This window comes from Halichoerus grypus, chromosome 6 (genome assembly GCF_964656455.1).
Source record: "Halichoerus grypus chromosome 6, mHalGry1.hap1.1, whole genome shotgun sequence".
NCBI lineage: Eukaryota > Metazoa > Chordata > Mammalia > Carnivora > Phocidae > Halichoerus > Halichoerus grypus.
In genome coordinates this window covers 32,543,601-32,565,134 of record NC_135717.1, presented here as the reverse complement: position 1 = coordinate 32,565,134, position 21,534 = coordinate 32,543,601, and the positions used below count along the sequence as shown (strand labels likewise).

Genomic DNA, 21,534 nt, shown 5'->3' with positions numbered 1-21,534 from the left:
CCTCGGGGGCAGGTCCATAGTTTTTATTAGTGTATAAAATGATCATGACCCCCTCCCCAGCTCCCTCCAAATTATCTTATATTCCTTGGGTGAGTATGCAGGCCTTGCTTTGAGGTGCCAGTAATTTTAAGAAGTCACCTTATGTTCTAGAGTGAGTTTTTATTTTGTTTTGGGAAAACAAGCACAGTTGGGGACCAGGGGAAAATGATTAACCTCTTACACCTCAGTGAGACTTAAGAAGAAAAGATCCTTGTAACATACCAACTCCAGCAAAAATTACAAATGGCAACAAACTGCCACTCCCATTTCATATTTTTCCTCCTTGAACGGGTAACATGGTCACCTCCACGTAGAGGAACATGTCTCAGGAGCTGCCATGCATGAATTGAGCAAATATTCTTTCTCTTGAATCCTGTGTTATAATTACTTGGATTTTTTTTTACCCTATTTCTAATAAATAAATAATTAGAATAGATCCATTTTCATCACATGGAATGTTGTAAAATTGGAATGCAAAGACAAAGCATTTGGAAAGCAATTCTGGATTTTGTTTTTTTCTTGGGAGATGTGAAGGAGACTGAGGAAGTAGGTAAACAATGAGTACCACCCAGAGCCATTACTGCCATAAGGAAATGCTCACAACGCAGGGGTACAACAGACAAGAAAGAAAAAATTGACAACTGGAAATTCAGAGAGGGTTCTGGCTCTCTCTTTAGGATATGAAAGTGTTCCTACAATAATGTGTGCAAAAACGTGAATATACTTCAGTAAATAATCATGATTAACTGGATGCAGTAGCAAAAACTCTCCATTTGGAGATCCTTGGCAATTATTCTAAACATTATCTTTGGTAGCTGTGCTTCTTAGCTAAAAACATTCCCACTAGTAAATATGACGCCGGCTGACCTACTTATGTTTATATTTATATATGTGTGTGAGTTGATATATACATAGGTTTTCTGTTTTTCAAATACTGTACACCCTTCAGGATGATGTAAAGTCCTTTGGGGATTTGAGGTGATGATGCTGGGATCATAAATTCCTCCCCCAAGCCGGGCAAATTTATACTGAATTACTCACACACTTGCAGAAAGTGAGGATGTTGGTTTTCAGCCAAATCCAAGGGCCTAAAGTACCAGGACTTGGGGATTTAAAAAAAAAAAAATTCAAGGATTTGAGAGGTACAGAGTCTCTGAGTTAAAAAGTACCTCAGAGATGACCCTATCCAATCTTGCCACTAGGAGTCCAACTTGCCACACGACTCCTGATAGACAGGCAGTCACTCTCGGGCTCAGCCACATCTGATAGACACTCATTATTCTATGAAACATCACAGCCTGCAGTCAGGGAACTAATTGCCAAAGCTTAGTCCTCACATCAAGCTGAAACTTTACTCCTGATAATTTCATCCTCTGGCCTCAGTTCTGTCCCCAAAACAATAAAAACAAAAAATAAGCCTAAACCTTCTACCCCATAACAGCCCATCTTTCATATCCTCTCTGAGACTTCTCCAGGCTGAACTTCTCTAAATATTTTCTTCCGAGACTTTTACCATATGTCATTTAGAGCCTATGCAATCCTGAAGGCCCTGCCTCTGGACACACTGTAGTTTTTCAACATCTATCTTTGTCTATAGACAAAGTCACGTCTATAGATCATGGTGTTTGTTTTGCTGGAGACATCATCAGTTGTACCACTTAGCCATTGCTCCTACACCCCTGCTAACAGCAGCAATTTTTGCATCGGTGGCAATTATCCATTCTTGAAAAAGAATCTTGACTGTTACTCTCTACCAGTGATATTCAAGGGGTGGCATGTGACCCAGTTCTGGCCAATGAAATGTAAGGTGACATCAACTCTAATGTTGGAAGAGAGGGCCTAGAAGAAAGCTTCTTTTCCCCTCCTTTTTCTTTCCATTTTGAATGCTGGCGTGTGAAGATGTGATGGCTGGAACAGAAGCAGCCATCTTGTGACCAAGAGGAAACAACAGCTGAAAGAGGCAAAATAGAAAAATGGAAAGGACCCGAGTCCTTGATGGGTTACTGAGTCACTAAATCAGACCTGGGGCTCCTTGTTAAACAAAAAAACTACATGTCTTCATTGTTTAAGCCACCATTGGTCAAACATTCTGTTATTTGCAGCTGAAAGCACTCTTAAAAACAGAAAAGGTATAATGGAGCTATCGCCTCTCTTGATTTGGACATTATATTTCTAGAAATGTGGCCTTCACTTTTTTAAGAGCCATCTCACTACTTAGAATCTGCTGCGCATCTGGTCCAAAACAAACAAGTGAACAAACAAAATCCCTGTGATTGGAGATCACAATCTCAAATGCTTGCAGAGACCATGCAATTAACATAAACGGTGAATCTGGCTAGATGTGAGATAACAGGGAGCAAGGATATTGAAATTCAAGCATTTTAAATACTGTATTAGTGAAATAAAATATTAATATATCTCTGAGGCAGATTGAGCAGGCAGTCTACCAGTTCATGACCCTTGCAAAAATCATTCTCATGTTTAAAAGCTACATCTCCCCCTTCCTACAAAAGTATCATTTCTTCTTAAACCCTGCAATGCAGTCTGTAGTATGGGTCCCTCATTTCAATCCAGAGAGACAGTCCTGAATTGTAATTCCATCACCCAACATCTTAATCAGTTTGGTTAAGACAACCAAAATATTAACATCAAAATCTATTGTCCCTCTTGAATCTAAGCCGCTTGCCTAAACCCGCTGGATTCACAGTCATTAAATTGAGGAGGCAATGAAATAAGAGCGTAAGAATAAGCACATTAAAGATTCTTTAATCAAATACCTTTGGGGCTGCCAGGTTCTCTGGGCTATCACTGAGTTATTTTATCCTTGGCAGAGACAAAATGAGAAACTGTGTCTGTCCACACCCTGAAGCCCTAAGCCCGGTGCAAACATATGGTCTGATCGGGGGAGTTATTTCCTGCAAAGCTCACTGAGACCGGCTCCTCTCGAGGTCATCTCTGCACTGGCAACATTTACCTTCAGTTTGCCAGGATAAAGCCCCCAACAAGTCTACAGAACTAAAAGCGTCTGGTTGTCCCAGGAAATTCATATTCCTCTTCGTGTTCATATTAAGGAAATGTGAACCGGTTCACGTTGGACTGTCCACTTCTCAGAGTTCTACAGGATTCATCCCCGCTTTCTTGCAGGGCTTACCATCATATCCCCACATCGCCCTTCATCATTTCTCTGATGAAGAATTAAAAAGCATTATTAAAAAGCGTATGAGCATTTGATAAAAATAAAAGCTACAAAATACAGACACAATACCAGGAGCATTCCTGGAGTAAGTATTTATTATGAGCCAAGCACTGAGCTACTCTATGAAATAGGTACTATTTCTGTCTCCTTTTTAAAAATGAAGACACTGAGGGCAGGCTGGGGTCAGAAACAAACAAACAAAAGACACTGAGGCTCAGAGGTGTTGAGGAGCTTCCCCATGATCACCCAGCTGGTAAGTGGAAGCTTGAATTTCAACTCAAACAACCTAACTCAAAGGTTCAACTTATTAACCATGCTAGAATGACATTTTTTCAAAGATTGACATAGCCATGAGTCTACCCCTCAAAGATAACCACTGCTCACATTTTGGCATGTTTCTTGTTGGTCTTTTCTCAAAGGCAGTAAAATTTTCAGAGCTGGAAGAGGCCTCAGAGATGGTATCACCCCAACCCTCGTTTCCCAAGAAAGCCTAAGGCCCAGAAAGGTGAAGGGCCTTTCTCCAGGTCACACTGCTATTTGGAAATGGAATTTAGGTCCTCAGATCTTTTGTCCAAGGTTTTCTGGGGCCTTTGGACTCAAGTTGGTTGGGAGGGGTTTCTTGGAGGACCGTGTTGAGAAGGATTTAAGGCCTGTGGGTTCAGAAGTGATACAGTAGATTAGTGATGGCAGCAGTGAACCCAGAAGCCTGGCCCCGTGCACATCAGGAATTTGCCAGCTACCAAGAAGTAGCCCCTGGAAGAGAAGGAGAATGTCTGGGGAAGGCTTTCTTAATAAAGACCAGCTACGTTCTTCACCTACTTCGGGGATCTCAAATCCCAGTGCCTTCAGCGCCAAGTCTCTAACATGAATGAGTAAAGTGGGCAAGTGGAGAAATGAACAAAGGAAGAGCACCTGCCCAAAGGGGTAGGGGTGCTAGTCATCTCCAGCCAACTGTTGCCTGCTGAGGGGAAAGACGGGGCCAGTGTTCTTTGGCCTTCTGTTTTTTCCCAATGAAGCAAGAAATTTGGATTTTTTTAAAAAATGTGATGTCTCCTAACTTTAATGCTGGCAACTAATTCAAATTTGAATAATAAATAGGCAGTGCAGGACAAACAAAACACACTAGGTAATGACATTATAACCTCTTGTTTTCACGACGGCCTTACCAGAAGCCATCACTCTGTATTACAAACCCACGATTCTATTTGTATTTCTCCTCTCCTCTTCTCTCACTGTCTCCCCTTCCGCCTCCCTCCTTATCCCCTTACCCCCCCCCCCATCACTCTATCTAGAGAAGTATTTCCCACCTGGGGCTACCAAAAAGAACATGAGCACTGCCCCCTCTGAACCCACCAGAACACAGCTATTGAGAGTCCAAGTGATTACCAATGACCCCCGAGGGCCACTTGGAAAGTTAGTCATGCCTCTCAGGGTGATGCCTTTTACTCTCCAATGACTTATGTAAGGAGGAGTAGATGATTGCATCTGACATGTCTCATCACAAAGGCTAAAGATAGGCCTCCCCACTCTCTCAGGAACTACCCAATGCCTCCATAGCAGGAGCTGAGTGGGCTCCACCAACATTCCAATGTGCGTGTCTGCCCTTTCCATGAGCTTTCAATGTTTCACTCACAGCCAAACTCCAGAGCTGCCACGTTGTAAGAGAAAGTTCCCCCTCCTGCTGATGACCTATTACTCAGTAGCACCATCCGGGCCTTTTGTATGGAACCCCCCAATCTCTGTTAATCCCAAGGATGGCTACTAATTATCTGCCCACTAGAAAGAAGAGGAGACTTGGCACACACCTGTGAAATTGGTTGGCATTTAGGGAACAAACATCACATGGAAAGCCCTGAACCACAGTGTGGTAAGTTCATCTGGAAGCTGCAGCAAGCTGGCATCAGAAGCAAAAACTTGATTCATTCAATCAACAAACATTTACCAAGAAACAAACACAAAGGGCAAGATCAGCACAAGGTGCCAAAAGAACACACATGTGAACCAGAAACCAACCTTACTGAAGGCACAAAAATAAAAATATTAGTTTCAATAACTCTGGCATAAACAGAATACTCCACAGTTATTTAAAATCCTATTTGAGGGGTGCCTGGGTGGCTCAGTCAGTTAAGCATCTGCCTTCGGCTCAGGTCATGATTCCAGGGTTCTGGGATCGAGCCCCGCATCAGGCTCTCTACTGAGCAGAGAGCCTGCTTCTCCCTCTCCCTCTGCCTGCCACTCCCTTGTGTGTGCTTGTGTGCTCCCCCCCAGTCAAATAAATAAATAAATAAATAAATAAATAAATAAATAAATAGTTTTTAAAAATTATTTTAAAAATAAACAAATGAAAATTTAAAAAATAAAATAATATTTGAGAAGTCTATTTAATAATAAGTGAAAATTCCATGAATACATAATCAAGTTTGAAAAAAATAAAAGCAGGATATGAAATATAACTGGGTCATAATCAGAGTGAACACACTCAGTAACCTCCCTCTTCTGCTCCTAACACACAGAATTTATAGATAAATCTTTAGATGTTTTAAAATTTACATAGTACTGCTTGGAAATAGGAAAAGGGAATCACAGATCAAAAATAAAGAGGACTCCCTGAAAATGAATGAATCAAAAGATGAGACTCTACAATTTCAAGTAGGAACCAAAGCCACATGGTTCATGGGGGATAGGTTCAATATAAGCCATGGAAGCAGAGGTCCCAACATCTACCTAGAGGATAAGAGGCAAAACTGTACCCAGAATCATGCTGCTAGGAGTCACGGCCAAAAAGGATGCCCCTGTCTGTGGCAAGGAGCCAAAATGAAGTAATTTACATGAGACTGGAACCCAAGTCTGCACCACAGGATATATAGAGAAGGGAGAGAGCTCTGAGCTTAGCTGTTGACATGAGCTTTACTTTAAAAGCACATAGCCTTGCAGACATAGGGCAGAGGAAATAATAAAATCACCTTAAAAATTCACGAACAAAAATTAGAGGACATATGAGGACATCCAATGATCAGAATCTACAAAATGAAAGAATTCATACCTGAAGAAACAAAGACACTAAAGCAATCAGAGAAGGACTTTGCAGTATTTTTTTTTTAATCCTCAAAGGGACAGAGGAAGGATTTACATTGACAAAGTGAAAAGAGTTTTTTATAAAACACAAAAAGCAGGAAGGTATAAAAAAGCGGCCAATTATTTACCTTGGAAATATGGTGAACCACTGTTGAAATTAAAAGCTCAACAGATAGGCAAAATAAGAGACCAGATACAAATAAAAAGAGCTGGTTAACTGGAGTGTAGAACTGGTGAAACGTTCCCAACATTGCACAGAGAGATAGAGAACTGAAAAAAAAAATGTTTAATTTAAGATACCTGGAGGACTGATCAAGAAACTACACATGGAGAGAACAGAGAAAATATTGGAGAGGAAACATCCAACACATAATGGCTGAGATTTTTCTGGAATTAAAGAAAACCCTGGATCTTCTGACTAAAAAAAAAGCCCACAGAGTGCAAAGTAAAAAAAAAAAAAAAAAACCATCCCATATATACAGTATAATCCTGAACTGATAACTAAATAGAGCTTAGAAGGAAATAGACCCACATGTCCAACTGTGGTTACTCCTGGTGACAGAACTTAGAGGGGAGAACTTTTTTTTTCTTTAAACATTAATATACTTTCTAAGCAGTCTACAATGAAACATTATCTTTATAAACTGTGGAGAAGGAGTATTCATTATTTCAAATACACATAAACACACTTTTTAAAAAAAAGTTTGTCCTCAAGGAACTTACACTCTAGTAGAGGAGATGAGGTATGGATAGAAACGTCATATAAAGCGAAGTCCATGCAGTAACCGACATGGATAGATGTAGCTAAAATCTAAGCAAGCCTTGCCTTTTCCCCCATGGAGCCATTAGAAATGGAGGAGAGGGTGCAGGATGTGAGGACACTGAGCAGAAATGTAAAGGTCTAGTACATATGCCTGATTTATCAGGGGCTATTGATGCAACAAGAGTGTATTCCATTTGGAGAGGATCAAAATGGCCAAACCAAGATAAGATTAGAACTTTATCTACATCAACCATTATTTTCATCTCTAAATTAATTATATTTCAAGACCACCCATTGATAGAAGGAAAAATTAACATCTGTATTGTAAATTAACACCACAAAAAATCTGCCACTTAGCACATTTCAATTATTATAAGGCTTTGTTCTTTTTTTTCCATGGTCAAGTAGACTGAGGGAAAGGTAAAAATGGTGGTGGGGGGGGTGTTCAATTTACCTGATAATCAAATTAACTACCATTCTTATCCACAGGGACACTATCAGCTATCATTTTACCAATTTGGAAGTGAAAACAACACAAGTATGTTCTGGGCTTTACCAAATGAACATCATCCTAGGGGGAGGCAGAAAGGTCTTTTCAGTTTGGGGAGATTCAGACTTTGTGGCCATAACACCACTGGCACACTCAACCAAGCAAGGTAGAGTTTTAGGCAATGTCTCGTGGCTGCTTCTTCAGAACCAAACAAACTGCATTCAGCATTCAGCTCCAGAAGAAACAAGTGGCAAAGGCACTAGCCAACTATATGTGCTACTAATGGAAGGAAGGGCTGTCCACATCTCAGACAATCTCTTTCCTTTTTTAACACATCCAAGTTTCTCAAAATAACCACTCTTTAACCCGCCTCCTCTCAATATCACCTGCTCATCCCACACATGGGGCCCAACATATATCCCAACATTATCCACGCTCACTTCTTTGATTCCCTGCCATCAAGACCAACTTGGCAAGCCCCGACAACAATGAGGAGTAACCAATTCCCTTCACCATCTTCAAACCAATGTACATTTTCCTTCCTCTCCTCTTCGTCCCCTCTTAAATCTCTTTCTAATCTTGATTTCTCTGAAAATGTCCTTTCTCATCTTCCTCTTGCCATTTCCTGATTCCCTTTTCCTTCTGTACTATTAAGTGGGGTCAGCTCTTGTCCAGTCTCTATAAGGCTGTTTCATTCTACAGAAGAGGAGGATGCTTCCACCCATACCCTCAAAACTCCCTTTCTAATACCCCTTTAAGGAAGGAGCAGCTTGCTGGTCCAATAGGTCAGAGCCTGACATTCACAGTGGGCAGGGTCATTGTATATCAGATGAGGGCTCAACTATGAGCCCACTCTCTGTTCCCGCTCCTTTGCCTCCAGTCCTATGGGTAAGTCAGGTAAGGGCCTGAGCCACATACCTGCCAGCTCAGCCCTCCCAGCCTCAAGACCCCTTCTCCAACTCAAGATTTCACCAGATTTCCCCACTGATCGTGCTAGACCCTAGTCAATCCATACATTTGACTTTCAACATGGCTACTGTCTTTTGCGTGTTGCTTCTTTGGTCAAAACTTCAGAAGGGAGGAGGAGTCAGTGGTAATATCTAGATCCCAAAATCACACTGCAAACCCCTGCTAGAAACTGTAGTTCTTCTTCATGCCTTCGTCAGAGGGCTGGTCATTCCTTATGCACAAGCCCTAGGCTCTGATTCACTGTACCTCTCCGTGACTTAAAACCTCCTATAAAATGAGATTAATTCCTTGACCCTCTTGAAGATGGGATGACAAAGTTAAAGGATAGGCTTAATTTTCTGGAATGTAAGATCACAGCTTGAGAATAAAAAACTGAGTTCTAGTTCCATTGCCCACCTTTTGGCCTCGGCCAAGTCATTACCTGCCCCCTATGCCTCAGGCACTTCATCTGAAAGTTGTAGGATGCTCTAGGAGACTCCAAGACCTTTCCCAGTTCAAACAATTGGTGGCAGGGCACAGCTATTCCCTACTTTTTTTATGCAAGAAAGGAGCCCCCCCAAAACCGAGAGGTGGCTGGGAAAATGTTCAGCCACACGTAGAAATTCTGCTAGGCTGCAAACCATGTAAAATGAATGTTTAATTAGATACTGCATCGGTTGTATACTTCGGCTGAATGTGCTGCGGCCCAGGAGACCTGAAAGAATTAATACTGTTCCCAAAGGAGCTGGTGGGAATTGCTGAGGCAGAGGCAGAATCTGATTTGATGAATATAAAAGTGCTTTGAGAGCGTCAGAAAGAAAGTGCTCTGACAAATGTCTGCTCGCTCCATTAGGATGTCTCCTGCTATCGAAGGAACACACTCCAAAAAGGTCTCAGGGCTGGGGACCATGGCACACAAGGACACGCACCCCTCCTCCCCTTCCTACCCCACCCCAGTCCTTTCCTGGGGCTTAGAGACACAGCGCACCCATGACTCCAATTTTTTCTCCTTCCTCACTTTGCTTCTCCCTTCTGACCCTCTTCCGTCCCTCCACTTCTGCATGACCCTCAAATCAGGCCCTCATAACATCTCACTCCAGTCTGGAAGTCTCTCTCTCTCCTCTTCCCCAAACCAACACTCTCAGAGGGTCCACAGAAAGACCTGATCTCTCATTCTAAGCCAAGATATGTGGACACACCTTATTTCATTAGAACACTCTCCAACTTCATACCAAAACCCATCCTGGGGAGGCAACCCCTCCACAGACCCCTATCAGCCACACTAGGGAACACGTAGGAAAATGCCAGGCCCTCCATGCTCAGGGTCTGCGGCTGGTTCTCTCTACTTACTCCTTAGAGGAACACCCTCCTGGGCACCTCCAGCCCAGGGCTCCTCAAACTCTCTACCCCTCTGCCCCCAACTATAGACCGTCTGTGGAAACATGACATTTCTTTGGCCTTTCGTGCTTTACCTAAAAACTATGCATTCTATTCCATAACATGCCCACATTTAATCGTTTTAAAAATAGTTTTAGTCACTTACCACGGGGGGAAAAATTGACATTTTCCCACAAATCGGGTAAAAGTGATATTATAGAAACATGAGCCATAGTGTTGCAAGTGTCCCCAGGCTCACCTCTGTGCACTATTTGGAAACCTCCAAGTGTTGCACCACCCCATTACACATCTGCATTCTCTTGAGTTCTTCCTGGCACACCCAAGGTACCTCTGAGTACCCCACTCTCAGAACCAAGGTAAAAAGCATTTCCATCCATTTCTGGGTTGGAGAGGCAGGACCTGGACCACGACCCTCTTTCAGATCAAAACAGATACCAGAGGCTCCCAAAGACCTGTGGCGGCTGTGGTATGACTGGCACACTCCCGGGTCCTGGCAGCCTATCACCTCTCCGACTTACCTTGTCAGCCATGATCATAGATGAGCCCCCGTGGATGCCCAGGATGGGGATGAAAGTCTGTGAAGAGATAAAATCCAGCATCTGAGCCACGGCCTCCTGGTCGGTGTCGTCCCCAAAGACAAGGCCATGGATGCGCGCCCCAGACATAAGGTCACACACATGCGTGATGAGGCTCTTGGGGTCTGTGCGGTTCATCAGCAGGGCTACCACGTTCACGTCCAGGGGCAGCCCTGATGCCTGCTCGGGGCCCCACAGGTTTCGCAGTTCGCGCTCCGTCACGTCGTGGCTGTGACCCAGCAGCACCGCAATGTTTAGCGCCGGGGGACCCTTCTCCGCCGCCGTGCCCTGCGCCGGACCGCGCCAGACCAGAAGGGCCGGCAGCACCAGCAGGGTCCAATAACCCAGTCTGCCCATAGTCGCCACTTACGGTCCCTGCAAGGCGGAGAGGGAGAGTCAGGGCCACGGTGAGCAAGGGATCTGGACGAAAAGGATTACTGACCCAACCCCTGGCTCTAGGAGACAGGTATAGAGTCCATCCCCAGAGCAAGCTGACAGTCACTGACTCCATTCCCCATTCCTGATGCCATCCACATCCCTCCACCCAACTCTATCCACAACTTCAATCCGAGGTAATTCTCCATCCCTGTCCCCAAGTTCATCTTTGCATCCAACCTCCTTCTCACCCCGTCTCCAGCCTCTTCTCCATACTTAATTCTGCCCACATCTCCCACCACATCCCGAAGTTAGCTGTGGACCCCAGCCCCTCAGCGTAGGCGCACAGGGCAAACCCTCCACCCACCCCTCTCCCACTACTCTCCCACCTGCCTAGTGCAGACCAAGTTACCGACCCCACCCCCTGCTCACGAAGAGCGAATTACAGACCAGCCCCCGCGTGCGGAGGCGGTGCAGAGACTCCACAGCCCCGCTTCCGCGCTGGGCTAGTTGACTGACCCCGCCCCCTGTGAACCTGCCGGGTGCAGCACAGACCTGGCTCCACCGGGCACCCCCTGCAGACAGGACTCCTCTCCTGCAGGGTACCCCCCCCCCCCCAGTGCACGGGAGTGAGGACACTCACTTGTGCGCCCCGGGGTGCCTGGGGGGAAATTAGGGCCCGCCCCACCTCGCGTAGGGGCCTTAAAGCGATTTCCACTCAACAGAAGGTGGGCCCCAGGGCCCGCCCCCTACACGCGCGCGTGCACACACACGCTCAAACACACACACACACACACACGCCCTCTCTCACGCGCGCCGCGTGAAAGGCAGAACCCCGGAGAGGAGAGGAGGCGCGTTCCCCCACCCCGTGGGCCGGCGCATGGGAGCTGGCAGAGAACGTGCGTGGGGGGAAAGGTAGGCTCCTAAGCAGCTCTCCGACGGACATGAACTGTACAGCCCCTCCCCAGGCTTTCCACCCCGGATCCTGTTACCAAGTCTTAGGGGCATGTGGGCAGTGGGCTGCACAACCTCACAGGCACGCGCGCGTTTCTGCGCACAGCCGCAGGCCGCCGTAGCAGTGCCCACGGCCATCCGGAGTCCGCACATGTCCTCAGTCGGTGCACACACATGTATCAGGCCAGGTGCACAACTGCGCGTGCCTGCAAATACCAGCACAGTCGTGCACGCGTGCACAGGCGCGCGCCCCTCGGGCCCGGCGCTGCGGGAGCCGGGGGAAGTTGGGGAGAACTCGTTCTGGCCGAAGCACTCTTCGGGTGAACACCGTGGAACACGGAGCCGCAGCGCCCCCTGGTGCTCCTCCCGCGCCTCGCTACAGATGCTCCCTCTCCCGCTTCATCTCCCTCTCTCTCCTGATCCTTCTCCCGCTCTCTCTCCGGTCGAGTCTTCCTCTTCCCCCGCCGGCTGAGCCCAGGTCTCCCGCTGGGACGTACCTGTAGCCGGAGAAGGTCGAGGATGCAGTGGGGCGCGCTGCGCGCACGAGCATCTCGGCCGCCTCAGCAGCCACCGGGTTTAGCGGGTTCCCGCATGCTGCGGCCCCCGCGCGCTCCCCTGGCTGTCCCGCGCTGTCCGCATCGCCCCCACGGGGGGCGGCTATCCCAGCCGGAGGCTCTGCAGCAGGGCTCTACCGGGGTGGAGAAGAGACAGAGAGGCAGGGTCAGCCCACCGGCGGGGGAAAGGGACTGGGGGGCAGGCTGCAGTCCCCAATGCTGACAGCCCCCCGTGCGCACAGGGGTCTAGACCGGAGAGGGGAAGCTGAAGCTCGGTGCCCAAGACCCCCTGCGCGGATCCTCAGGCCCGGTGGTCTATATGGAGAGCTCCGCTTCGGGGCGTACAGGAGAACCGGAGCCCCAGGTTGGCCACGCACGAGAAGCTAACTGGGCATCTCCACCCTCACCCCCTACCACCTCCCCGGCGCCGGCTGCTGGGAGTTGTTCGGCTAGGAGCTGCTGAGGGAGGGGGGTAGGGAGAGAAAGAGGAGGGAATGGGGGGGGCGGCTGGCTGAGTTTGCTATGAGCCGGCAGGAGAGGGGGAGGGAAGGACTCAGGCTCCCGCGGTCCCGGATCCCCAAGGGAGGTGCGATCATTTCCACGCAACGACCCCCTTGCGGTCCTGCCTCCCCTTGCTATTCGGGCCTCCCACCGTCTTTTCCCCAAAGGGGCCGCCCAGGCCCCGCGTCCCGCGCCAGCACTCACCGCAGCCTCTCTCCACATAGTTCTCAGCAGTGGCCGCTCCTGGTCATCTCCAGGGCTGATGGCTGCGGCCGCGACTCTCAGCGCTCACCCAGCCCCATGCTCCGGCCAACCCCGCAGCGCCTCCCTCCAAAAGCCAGAGCTCGGCTTCCTGCCCCACTCCGGACAGCAGCTGCCCGGTCCTCTGAGCGCGCCCGACAGCCCTCTCCGCAGCCCAGGCTCCGGGCTGGTGGTGTGTGTGAGGGCGAGTGTGTGTGTGAGTGAGTGTAGGAGCACGCGCGCGTGTGGCCGGGGATCCCCGCGGTCCCCGCCGGAGAGAGGCGCGGGCGGGGGATGGCAGCTCCCTCTGGGCCCTTCGCTGCGGGGCCAGCTCGCCTCCAGGCGTTCAGCTCCCCATTTCCCGACGGGAGTCCGGAGAGCGCTTAGCCACCCTGATTCACAGCACTGGCAAAGCCGGGCTTCTGGGGCGTGCTTCTGCTGCGGTGGCCTCGGAGGAAGAGCAGGAGGAAGGCAGGGGCGCCCCCACGCCAACTTAGGGACTTGTTCTCAGTCGACTAGACGCAGCAGCCCCCGCGACAGCCAGAGAGGCTTGGAGCTCCAGCGGGTGAAAGCATCTCCCGCCCGTAGCCGCCCTCCCCGGAGGCGGGCTGAGGCAGACCCCGCAGTCCTTCGGCGGCGGCGCGGAGCACGGCCACCCGTTCCGGGAGCGCACGGCGGCGACAGGGCCAGGATAGGTGGCTGCCTGGCGAAGGGGGTGCCTGCGGCGGTGTGCCGCTATCCGTGGTGCTGAAACCACGCTCTACGCCCGCTTCTGAGCGTCTGGTGCGGCTGAAGAATCAATTATTCAGATCTCTGCTACCGCTTCTTCCTCCCCCAGTGCCTCGCGCTGGGTACAGCAATCCCCCTCCATGCACAGGCGCGCCGACACACACACACACACACACACACACACACACACACACCCCACAGAATCTGCTCCAGTGCTTCTCCCTGTGCATCGCCACCCCCGGAAGGGAACCCACTCCTCTCGTCTCAGGGAGCCAGAATCCTAAAAGTAAAGACATCTCTACATCCCCCACTTGCTTCCTTCTTGTTTTCTAAGTTATATCAAACAAAAGTCGCCCTGAGGCTGCCACTTCTAAGCTACCAGCAGGGGTGAGCCAGAGAGCATGGGACTGCCTGGGTGTGTGAGGCCTGGCTGGCTTGAATTCTGGCAACTGAGCTTGAAAAACATTGTCAAGTGAGGACCTTTGCCCTTTTTACACTCAGCTGTATCTCTTCTTCCAACTCCCTGGTCCCTGCTTTCCTTACCTAAGGCCCTGGAAAGAAAGCGGCCTTAAATTATACGAGGTTTTTGCAATCACTGTTCTTTCTAACCCTGCATCCTCCACTCATCGGCCTGATGTCACCTTTGGGGCTTGCTCTATATTTATCTTCCCTTATCAATTGCTAACCTGAAAAGTGAAGACAGTAAGAATATCTATTTCTCAGGGTTATTTCGGAAAGAAAATGAGATAGCCTTGGTAATGGAGCCAACAAAGTCCAGCACATAGTAGGTGCTCTAGGCCTCTTTCCAGGACTACTGAATACTGACTACTGAAATGGAGACAGGAAAGGGACACAGTTTAGAGAACTATGGGTTTATTATCAAGCTGGCTGTTGTATGTTAAGTTCTCTGGAGTTTTATTATTCAAAAGACAGAAAGAATGGAAGAAATCCTGGAAGGTAAATGAAAATGGTTGGTTGTGTGAAATACAGCAAAGAATTGAGAAGCATTCCATTCTTGAGGCTGTAACTGGGCTGAGCTGGATTGAGTGAAGACAATCATTTCCTGGATTTTGGCACAGGTACAGGACCCTAGTTTGGAGACTTACAGGGAAATTAGGCTCTTTCGTTTAAATGATGTATGAATTATATATAATAAAACACACATCTCTTAAGAATTCAGTTCAAGTTTTGTAATTATATGCATCGTGTAGACCATCACCCAAAACAAGGTATAAAATATTGTCATCACCCTCAGAAAGTATCCTTGTGTCCCTCTTGTTAATCCCATATCCCCCTAGTAGAAACCACAAGTTTTTTCTAACACGATATATCAGCTTGGCTTATTTTCAAACTTCATATGAATAGATCCTAACGTTGTACATTTTTTGGTGACTGGCTTTTTTCATTTAACCTAATGTCTGGGAGATTCATCGATGTTGCTGCATGTAACAGCAGCTTTTCCTTTGTTGTTGCTGAGTAACTTCCCACTGTATGAATAAACCATACTTTGTATCTAGTCTCCTACTGATGGGCATGTGGATCGTATCCATGGAGGTTTTTAAAATACAGGTGGTTGCACCCACTTTAGATCTTCTCCATCAAAATCTTCAGAGGTGAAGCCAAGCATGTGTTTTTGTTTTAATCCATAAATGATTCTGATGATGCCCTGCTTAATAACCCACCATACTTTCCATACTTGTATATCAACACAGACCCCGAAATAGTCTTTGATAAAAACTATTGGCATGGAGAGTTTGAAGTCATTCGTGACCAGACTCGTAGAAAGGTAGATCAAACAGGTGTGGTCTCTTTTGAATAGAGAAAGAAGACAATCCTCCATTTGAAGGAACTGTCTATCTCTGCAGACACAGGCCAGCTGGAGTTGCCCCAGGCCGGACATCTCCCCAGTGTGGAGAGACATTTAGGGTTCGACCTCCACCACACAGGTGGAGACTGTAACAGTGTGTATGTGATCATGACAATTTACCCCGTGCTGTGCTGCAAAAGCTAAACCTACCACAGAACTTAGGACACTGAGCAGGATTTTACTACTCAAGACTTTCAGATGAAAAACCTTCATAGCAGCTATGCTGACAAAGACTATGTGGGGGAAAAAAAAAAAGAGCCCCTAGTCACCCTGTTCTGCAGTCAATTTTGCCAATTGGTTTTATTGCCAGTCACATCATTAAAGTGACTGAAATTACCTAGTCTAGTCTCAAGGAACAAATTGTTTCCGTTGTTTTCAATCCAATTGATTTATCTTCAAATGCTTCACTAAAGAAATGACCCCCATGGTTGCCACTTGCTTTGAGCCACTTGAACACTGTGGTTAAAAACCAACCACCATATCATGTCTATAGCAGAGAAGTAAAATGAGCCAATCATTGATTGTGCTTCTCTTAATATCTCTGTTCTCAAAGGAAATGAATAAAGAATGGCAGTATTTTGGCTGAAAGACCTTTAGAGATGATCCTGTATTGTGCATTGTGTTTTCAAGTAAGTTTGGGGAATTCTGCCTACCTGAGTCACTTTAAGGTGAATTCTTACATTAGAAGTCCTGTAGGTTAATGTGTTTATTGTTCCAGCAATGTTCCAGAAGAAGTTGATCATGGAAACCTATTTTATTCCACAGAATAGCTGCTGCCATCCTATGGAGCTAATGTTTCTCTGAATGCTTTTTGAGAATTTCAGACCTAGCCCAAAACCTTTATTTTAAATATGGGGAAAGTAAGACTAATTAACGTTAGTATGGTGAGACAAGAGGCCAAAGGCAAAAGTTGGACCAGGATCCAAAATTTTTGTTTTACGTGTCTGCTGTGTAAAATTAAGTATGTGTGTGTTTGCATTCTACAAGGTTATTGGGATTCCAAAGCAGTATAATACAATACTGAGAGAGAAAGAGTAAAAAAGAAATTTAGGGTGTCCAAGAAACCTGAAACACCACGTAGCCACCACTTCAGTCCTTGTTTTTGTCACTGGTGATCTACCTTCACCATCCCTCCAAATTCCAGTCTGTGGGTTCCACCTTGTGTGCTAACTGTGGTCCCTTCTTGATGTTCTCTTTTACATGATAGTAGTTACACGAGTACAATGTGTACATGTACACAGGACAGGTGAGTATGTCCTGTGCCAAGGCAGACATCATTAATCAATTTGTGAACTCTTTCTTTCAAAGTTTAGATAGAACATCATAAGCTTGCTCAGGTGTTCTGGGCAGCCCCATCCAGTGATCAGAGTTGGTCCACTTTGGCATTCCTGACAGCAAGCTCTCATAGATATCTGAGTTTAGCATAACCTGACTCTGATTACCCTTATCTCCTATACTTTCTCTCGGATCCTAACTTCCCTGTTACCAGGTGACCTTAAAGACTTTCTCCTCTTTAGACTTCAGTTTATCCATTCATAAAAACAAAGGTTTACACTAGCCATCTGAACTCAGAGCTGCCTTCCATGTTTGATGATCAATGATTCTGTAACTTTTTTTGAAGGTCTTGACCTTGGGATCAACCAAGGTGCTAGTTAACCCTCGCATACTATCTTATCAAAAAGGGCTAAAAATCTCTTCCTGCTCCCATAACCCATTCAGGTATCAATACTACTAATTAGAGCTTAAGGTTTTTTCTAAACAAATCCACTGGTAGTCTTGAGAACTAAAATTAAGACAGCAGCAAAAGTTTTTGTACCTTTTTGGTCTTCACCCAATGCAACCCAGTGTCCTCCCTTATATCAGACAGGAGCTTGGGAGACACCAAAACATACCATTGAGAAAAGAGTAACTGTACATTCTACCACTTTGAGAAATGTCGTTAACCTTTCCAGGCCTCAGTTCCTTCATCAGCAAAATGGGAGTAAAATCACTCTGCCTCCCCCAGCACTGTAGTGAATGTTGTGTAAGGGTATGTTTTAGTGTGAATCCCTCCAAGAGCAGTAAGGGTTCTGCACCCAATTCCAAAGTGGGGGAGGGGTCCCCACACCACCAAGCAATTCCTTGACACTAGCTAGGTGTCCTACAATTCAACTCAAATCTGACCCTACATGGAGATACTGTCAGGCTCCACAGGTTAAGGGCTCGTTCAGTCCCACAAGACTACCCTCCACTTCAGATGCCAACTGCCAAGTCCAGGCTGTTTCCTGTGCTTCTGACTGGCTACAAATCAGAGGTTCCCACAACCCCCTCCTTGGGTTTGATTAATTTCCTAGAGCAACTCACACAAGTTAGGAAACCAGCTTACTGACTAGAGTACCGGTTTATTGCGATGGATATTAAAGGATACAAATCAACAGCCAGATGAAGAGATTATACATATTATAGATATATATTAGAGATTTGTAGATACATAGAATATAGAATATAGATTATCGGGCGCCTGGGTGGCTCAGTTGGTTAAGCGACTGCCTTCGGCTCAGGTCATGATCCTGGAGTCCCGGGATCGAGTCCCGCATCGGGCTCCCTGCTCAGCAGGGAGTCTGCTTCTCCCTCTGACCCTCCCCCCTCTCATGCTCTATCTCATTCTCTCTCTCAAATAAATAAATAAAATCTTTAAAAAAAAAAAAAGAATATAGATTATCACATATAGCAAGGTATGGGGAAAGGGTGCAAAACTTCCACACCCTCCCCAGATGCACCACTCCCCCAACATCCCATATGTTCACCAACCAGGAAGCTCTCCAAACCCTGTTCTTTGGGTTTTTATGGAGGCTTCATTACATAGGCATGATTGATTAAATCACTGGCCATTGGTGATTGAATTCACATCTCCACTCCGTCTCCCTTCCCTGGAGATCCAGGGATGGGACTGAAAATTCCAACCTTCTAATCACATGGTTGGCTCCAGTGGGCAGACAACCAGCCCCCATCCTTAGGTGCAGGCCAAAAACCGCCTCATTAGCATAACAAAAGACATCTTTGTGCTCTTATCTCTTAGGAAATCCCAAGGGTTTTAGGAGTTCCATGCCAGAAACAAGAACAAAGACCAAATATATATTTCTTATTATAAATCACAATATCACAAGCAGACCTCAAGATCAGGATTTGAGAACCTTAGTTTATTTGGGAGGTGATCTAGAAAGCACAAGAGGAAGTGGGAAAGGAAGAAGCCAATAAAAGTCATGTTCATAGGCGAGGGGCCAGTAGGGTTAACTTAGCCCCAGTCCAGCTAAAGACCAGCTGAGACTATATAGAATACACCTCAGGATTATCCCACTCGGTGGCAAGGAACAGAGGATGGAGAGCAGGATTAATCCAACCCCTCATTCATCATAAATCCCCACCCTTCCAGCGTCCCCTGTGCGCAGACCTCCAGGAAGCCATTGGGGTGCACGTGGACTTCCTACTAGGCCAGAGAGATGTGAGCGGAGCTAGGATCACACTGCCTGACCAACCACAAGGGACTGGATCAAGTGAAGGCACCAAAGTGGGACAGAAGAGAAGGGACAGAGGGAGAGGGTCAGGTCTCTGATGTGAAATGAGCCCAAGCCTTTTAACAACTTAGACTTCCGAGAGGAGGAAGCCAAACGTGTGTGTCACCTCTAAACAACCAGTCACCCTACTCCTTAGAAAACGTGGCTCCATCAGTGTTCTGGAATCTGACCCTCAGGACAGTGCTTTGAAAGCCCTGCAGCCAGACCATTTGAGGCCAATTTCCCAAGGCCAGGAATACTCAAAAAGTCTCATCCCTCACCCCATAGATAAAGAGGGAGACTCAGTCAATTATGATTCTACCTGATTCATGAGTCTGCATGAAGGGAGAAGACTTCTCAGAGAAATGTCTGGATGCCAAGGAGAGAGGTCATATTTCCTGGTGCCTAGGATCATTGAAGCATACCATCTTGAAGCTTCAGAGGCCCATGGGGACCATCAAACCTTCAATACCACTCTTTAAAGGTGAGGACACTGAAGCCTGGAGACATGAAGCAAGGTGCTGAAGGTCACACAGTTACTACGGGTCACACAGAGTCTCTTATTTGTATCTTCTTGTCACCGGGATGGCCCTTTCCCTATCCATGAACACAGACTCTGTGGGGCATGACTTCCAGTACAGGCTGCCAGATGGAAAGTCACAATTATTCCCTGAGGTGGGCACAGTCCTTGGGCACCCCTGATATCTGCATCTAACTGGGCAAGTCCAAAGGCATTTGAGCTGGGAGTTGGGGCTAAGGGTGAGGAGGGGAAGGAAAGATGACCCAGTTACTGAGTTCTCTCACCAGAGAAGTCACATGGGGCATCACTATCCCACTTGGAGCACTTCATGGCAGTAAAACAGTGCAGTAGTCAAGAGCTGCCTCTGACCAAGAACACCAAGTAGTACCAAGCAGAGCTAAGGCTTGAACCTGTTTGTGTCAGGCTCCAGAAACTGCACTTTGAACCACCACGTTATCTAAGTCACCAATTTGCTGGACATCTTTAGATGGGTCCCTTACCTTCTCTGAGGCTTATTTTCCTCCTCTTCTAGGGTACAAGAATGTCAGGTCGGCAATTGCTAATGCTCAAACATATATCCTAAGTAACAGAACCCCTTCTCAATGCCATCCCTCACACACAGCCCTCACACAAGAAGCAGTGAAAAGTGGTGCTTTGATCCAGATCCCAGGTTGAAAGGGGGTAGGAGGCTGGGAGGTTCCTCACCCCTTCCCCAACTCCACCCCCACCCACACATAGCTCCTGAAAGAACGCTAGGATTCTGATGAACACATTTTGAAAATGTGGTCTGATCCCGGCACTGTACAGAAGAGACTGAAGAACTCTAAGGAGCAGGGGGACCACACAGAAATGCTCATCAGGAACTGACTGAGCAAAGATCAGAATCCAGGCCTTGTGAGTCAGCCAGGCATTAAGAAACAGAATGTGAAACCTGGCTCTTAAACTTACAAGCTGCATGACCGTGGGTGGGTCCCTTAGCCTCTCTGTGTCTCAGTTTCTTCATCTATAAAATGGGGATAATAATAGTACTTAAATATGGCGGTGTGTCAGGAGTAAATTCAGTGGGACAATACACATACAGCACTTAGCATAGTAGCCAGGCATAGTCAGGGTTTAACAAATGTCCGTTATTAGTATGCTCATTATTGCCTGATAGGACCCTCTGGGGCCTAAAAAAGAGGCTCCCCTGACAGATATTTCCCTCAGCTGAACACTCCCTGTGTGTGTTCGGGGAGGTGAGGCCCACAGGGCGGGGGAGGACGCCATTGGCCGGCCCTGGCTCCCCGGCTCAGTGTATCCCAGATGGTGCCCACAGGGAAGCTGGCCGTGACACGTTGGCAGAGTCTCCCTTCCTTACACAGTTCATCGAGCCACGCAGGGCCCAGGAGCCTCGGGCTGTAGCCCACTGTGCCAAGGAGGCAGGCTGCCCAGCCTGGACTGATGGAAGACAGGCGTGGTGAGCCCCAGGGAGCTGCCTGTGCCTCCAGCCTCTGGAGAAGGCACAGGTAAGGCACTCATCCAGCCACCTCTCCAAACTCCTCCGGCACCCCAGCTTCTCTCTGAGAGGGAGAGGGAAGGACGTGGTCAGAAGCCAGCCCCCACTCCATGTGACCTGAGTCCATGCCTGTCGTTACCCTTTTGCTGAAAGCGGCAGCTCTTAGAACACAGCCATGCAGTGGAAGGCGATGACCCTCTTGTTAGACAAAAGAGAAGTCAATTTCTTCAACTGGAAATGGAAATGATCATGATAGTTAACTCAGAGTCGGGGATTAAGTGC

At 47.2% G+C, this 21,534-nt stretch overlaps 1 protein-coding gene across 1 annotated transcript in view; it reads right to left on the bottom strand.

The window, feature by feature from the left end:
* The window catches only part of GRIN2A (glutamate ionotropic receptor NMDA type subunit 2A), a 379,633-nt gene extending 365,657 nt beyond the window's left edge, over positions 1 to 13,976 (bottom strand). The window contains exons 1-3 of the mRNA XM_036070595.2: positions 13,073 to 13,976; positions 12,311 to 12,501; positions 10,428 to 10,859 (exon numbers count right to left, since the gene is read on the bottom strand). Coding sequence (XP_035926488.1) covers positions 10,428 to 10,841 — 414 coding nt within the window. The 5' untranslated portion in view covers positions 10,842 to 10,859; positions 12,311 to 12,501; positions 13,073 to 13,976. The remainder of the gene's footprint in view (positions 1 to 10,427; positions 10,860 to 12,310; positions 12,502 to 13,072) is intronic.
* Positions 13,977 to 21,534: the final 7,558 nt, after the last annotated feature.